The 5,000-nt window shown below is 43.0% G+C and overlaps 1 protein-coding gene across 1 annotated transcript in view; it reads left to right on the forward strand.

The window, feature by feature from the left end:
- Window positions 1–5,000, forward strand: part of LOC116361727 (UPF0524 protein C3orf70 homolog A) — a 29,998-nt gene that overhangs the window by 23,842 nt on the left and 1,156 nt on the right. The window contains exon 2 of the mRNA XM_031816040.1: window positions 4,931–5,000. This exon is cut by the window's right edge and continues 1,156 nt beyond it. Coding sequence (XP_031671900.1) covers window positions 4,931–5,000 — 70 coding nt within the window. The remainder of the gene's footprint in view (window positions 1–4,930) is intronic.

Raw genomic sequence — 5,000 nt, forward strand, 5'->3', positions numbered from 1 at the left:
TGTAGAATCTCCTGCTCCTGTAGAATCTCCTGCTCCTGTAGAATCTCCTGCTCCTGTAGAATCTCCTCCTCCTCCTCTAGAATATCCTGCTCCTGTAGAATCTCCTCCTCCTGTAGAGTCTCCTCCTGTAGAATCACCTCCTGTAGAATCTCCTCCTCCTCCTGTAGAACTCCTCCTCCTGTAGAATATTCTCCTCCTGTAGAATCTCATTCTCCTGTAGAATCTCCTCTTGTAGAATCTCATCCTCTTGTGTGTTTGTGATGCTCCAGTTCTCAGTGGAGGAGAGGAGGAAGGAGAGAGAGGGAGGGAGGGAGGAAGGAGAGAGGGAAGAGAGAGGGAAGAGATAGGGAGGAAGGAAGGAAGGAGAGAGGGAAGAGAGGGAGGAAGGAAGGAAGGAGAGAGGGAAGAGAGGGAGGAAGGAAGGAAGGAAGGAAGGAAGGAAGGAAGGAAGGAAGGAAGGAAGGAAGGAAGGAAGGAAGGAAGGAAAGAGAGGGAGGGAGTTAGGGAGGGGAGCAGATGAGGGAGGGAAGAGAGGAGAACGTGTTATACTGGAGATTCCCATGGTAACACACAGTAGGGTGGAAAGAATGAGGGAGAGAGAGATTCTGAAAGTATTCAGACCCCTTCACTTTTTCCACATTTTGATATTTTACAGCCTTATTCTAAAATGGATTAAGTAAATAAAAGCATTAAGATTTCCCTTCACTGGAACTAAGAGGCGTAGCCCGAACCATGAACAACAGCCCCAGACCTCATCCACCAAACTTTACAGTTGGCACTATGCATTGGGGCAGGTAGCGTTCTCCTTGCATCTGCCAAACCCAGAGTTGTCTGTCTGACTTCCAGATGGTGAAGCGTGATTCATCAGTCCAGAGAACGCGTTTCCACTACTCCAGAGTCCAGTGGTGGCGAGCTTTACACCACTGCAGCCAACACTTGGCATTACACATGGTGATCGTTAGGCTTGTGTGCGGCTGCTCTGCCATGGAAACCCATTTCATGAAGCTCCCGACGAACAGTTCTTGTGCTGACGTTGCTTCCAGAGGCAGTTTGGAACTCGGTAGTGAGTGTTGCAACCGAGGACAGACAATTTTTATGCGCTACGCGCTTCAGCTTGTGTGGCCTACCACTTTCGCGGCTGAGCCGTTGTTGCTCCTAGATGTTTTCACAATAACAGCACTTACAGTTGACTGGGGTAGCTCTAGCAGTGCAGAAATTTGACAAACTGACTTGTTGGAAAGGTGGCATCCTATGACGGTGCCACGTTGAAAGTCACTGAGCTCTTCAGTAAGGCCATTCTACTGCCACTGTTTGTCTATGGAGATTGCATGGCTGTGTGCTCGATTTGATACATCTGTCAGCAACGGGTGTGGCTGAAATAGTGGAATCCACTCATTTGAAGGGGTGTCCTCATACTGCTGTATACGAGTATCATTTGAAGGGGTGTCCACATACTGCTGTATACGAGTATCATTTGAAGGGGTGTCCTCATACTGCTGTATACGAGTATCATTTGAAGGGGTGTCCTCATACTGCTGTATACGAGTATCATTTGAAGGGTGTCCACATACTGCTGTATATGAGTATCATTTGAAGGGGTGTCCACATACTGCTGTATACGAGTATCATTTGAAGGGGTGTCCGCATACTGCTGTATACGAGTATCATTCGAAGGGGTGTCCGCATACTGCTGTATATGAGTATCTTGCTTGTCATTCTTACTGTTTCCCTTGTAATGCTTCTATCTTTGTGATTGAATACCCACGTATTTCAGTTATGTATTTGTTAGGTTACATAAAGTAACCCTCTCTCTCTCTCTCTCTCTCTCTCTCTCTCCTCTCTCTCTCTCTCTCTCTCTCTCTCTCTCTCTCTCTCTCTCTCTCTCTCTCTCTCTCTCTCTCTCTCTCTCTCTCTCTCTCTCTCTCTCTCTCTCTCTCTCTCTCTCTCTCTCTCTCTCTTATTCTATTCTATTCTATTCTATTCTATTCTATTCAAGGGCTTTATTGGCATGGGAAACATGTGTTAACATTGCCAAAGCAAGTGAGGTAGACAACATACAAAGTGAATATATAAAGTGAAAAACAACAAAAATTAACAGTAAACATTACACATACAGAAGTTTCAAAACAGTAAAGACATTACAAATGTCATATTATATATATATACAGTGTTCTAACAATGTACAAATGGCTAAAGGACACAAGATAAAATAAATAAGCATAAATATGGGTTGTATTTACAATGGTGTTTGTTCTTCACTGGTTGCCCTTTTCTCGTGGCAACAGGTCACAAATCTTGCTGCTGTGATGGCACACTGTGGAATTTCACCCAGTAGATATGGGAGTTTTTCAAAATTGGATTTGTTTTCGAATTCTTTGTGGATCTGTGTAATCTGAGGGAAATATGTCTCTCTAATATGGTCATACATTGGGCAGGAGGTTAGGAAGTGCAGCTCAGTTTCCACCTCATTTTGTGGGCAGTGAGCACATAGCCTGTCTTCTCTTGAGAGCCATGTCTGCCTACGGCGGCCTTTCTCAATAGCAAGGCTATGCTCACTGAGTCTGTACATAGTCAAGGCTTTCCTTAATTTGGGTCAGTCACAGTGGTCAGGTATTCTGCCGCTGTGTACTCTCTCTGTAGGGCCAAATAGCATTCTAGTTTGCTCTGTTTTTTTGTTAATTCTTTCCAATGTGTTAAGTAGTTATCTTTTTGTTTTCTCATGATTTGGTTGGGTCTAATTGTGCTGCTGTCCTGGGGCTCTGTAGTGTGTGTTTGTGTTTGTGAACAGAGCCCCAGGACCAGCTTGCTTAGGGGACTCTTCTCCAGGTTCATCTCTCTGTAGGTGATGGCTTTGTTATGGAAGGTTTGTGAATCGCTTCCTTTTAGGTGGTTGTAGAATTTAGCAGCTCTTTTCTGGATTTTGATAATTAGTGGGTATCGGCCTAATTCTGCTCTGCATGCATTATTTGGTGTTCTACGTTGTACACGGAGGATATTTTTGCAGAATTCTGCGTGCAGAGTCTCAATTTGGTGTTTGTCCCATTTTGTGAAGTCTTGGTTGGTGAGCGGACCCCAGACCTCACAACCATAAAGGGCAATGGGCTCTATGACTGATTCAAGTATTTTTAGCCAAATCCTAATTGGTATGTTGAAATTTATGTTTCTTTTGATGGCATAGAATGCCCTTCTTGCCTTGTCTCTCAGATCGTTCACAGCTTTGTGGAAGTTACCTGTGGTGCTGATGTTTAGGCCAAGGTATGTATAGTTTTTTGTGTGCTCTAGGGCAACAGTGTCTAGATGGAATTTGTATTTGTGGTCCTGGTGACTGGACCTTTTTTGGAACACCATTATTTTGGTCTTACTGAGATTTACTGTCAGGGCCCAGGTCTGACAGAATCTGTGCATAAGATCTAGGTGCTGCTGTAGGCCCTCCTTGGTTGGTGACAGAAGCACCAGATCATCAGCAAACAGCAGACATTTGACTTCGGATTCTAGCAGGGGGAGGCCGGGTGCTGCAGACTTTTCTAGTGCCCGCGCCAATTCGTTGATATATATGTTGAAGAGGGTGGGGCTTAAGCTGCATCCCTGTCTAACCCCACGACCCTGTGTGAAGAAATGTGTGTGTTTTTTGCCAATTTTAACCGCACACTTGTTGTTTGTGTACATGGATTTTATAATGTCGTATGTTTTACCCCCAACACCACTTTCCATCCGTTTGTATAGCAGACCGTCATGCCAGATTGAGTCGAAGGCTTTTTTGAAATCAACAAAGCATGAGAAGACTTTGCCTTTGTTTTGGTTTGTTTGGTTGTCAATTAGGGTGTGCAGGGTGAATACATGGTCTGTTGTACGGTAATTTGGTAAAAAGCCAATTTGACATTTGCTCAGTACATTGTTTTCATTGAGGAAATGTACGAGTCTGCTGTTAATAATAATGCAGAGGATTTTCCCAAGGTTACTGTTGACACATATTCCACGGTAGTTATTGGGGTCAAATTTGTCTCCACTTTTGTGGATTGGGGTGATCAGTCCTTGGTTCCAAATATTGGGGAAGATGCCAGAGCTAAGTATGATGTTAAAGAGTTTTAGTATAGCCAATTGGAATTTGTTGTCTGTATATTTGATCATTTCATTGAGGATACCATCAACACCACAGGCCTTTTTGGGTTGGAGGGTTTTTATTTTGTCCTGTAACTCTTTCAATGTGGGTTCTGGTAGTCTTTAATAGTTGATTCTAAGATCTGTGTTTGATCATGTATATGTTTTTGCTCTTTATTCTTTGTTATAGAGCCAAAAAGATTGGAGAAGTGGTTTACCCATACATCTCCATTTTGGATAGATAATTCTTCGTGTTGTTGTTTGTTTAGTGTTTTCCAATTTTCCCAGAAGTGGTTAGAGTCTATGGATTCTTCAATTGCATTGAGCTGATTTCTGACGTGCTGTTCCTTCTTTTTCCGTAGTGTATTTCTGTATTGTTTTAGTGATTCACCATAGTGAAGGCGTAGACTCAGGTTTTCCGGGTCTCTATGTTTTTGGTTGGACAGGTTTCTCAATTTCTTTCTTAGATTTTTGCATTCTTCATCAAACCATTTGTCATTATTGTTTTCTATTTGAGATTTTTAGATTTGATAGGGAAGCTGAGAGGTCAAATATACTGTTAAGATTTTCTACTGCCAAGTTTACACCTTCACTATTACAGTGGAACGTTTTACCCAGGAAATTGTCTAAAAGGGATTGAATTTGTTGTTGCCTAATTGTTTTTTGGTAGGTTTCCAAACTGCATTCTTTCCATCTATAGCATTTCTTAATGTTACTCAGTTCCTTTGGCTTTGATGCCTCATGATTGAGTATTGATCTGTTTAAATAGACTGTGATTTTGCTTCTCTCTCTCTCTCCCCCCTTCTCTCACTCTCTCTCTTCCCTTCTCTAGGTAAATATGTGTACCAGCCGATGACCAACGTGTGCCGCCTCCCCAGCACCCCAGTGCCTGCCACGCCCAC

The sequence above is a fragment of the Oncorhynchus kisutch genome, unplaced genomic scaffold, assembly GCF_002021735.2.
Source record: "Oncorhynchus kisutch isolate 150728-3 unplaced genomic scaffold, Okis_V2 scaffold732, whole genome shotgun sequence".
In the NCBI taxonomy this organism is placed as follows: domain Eukaryota; kingdom Metazoa; phylum Chordata; class Actinopteri; order Salmoniformes; family Salmonidae; genus Oncorhynchus; species Oncorhynchus kisutch.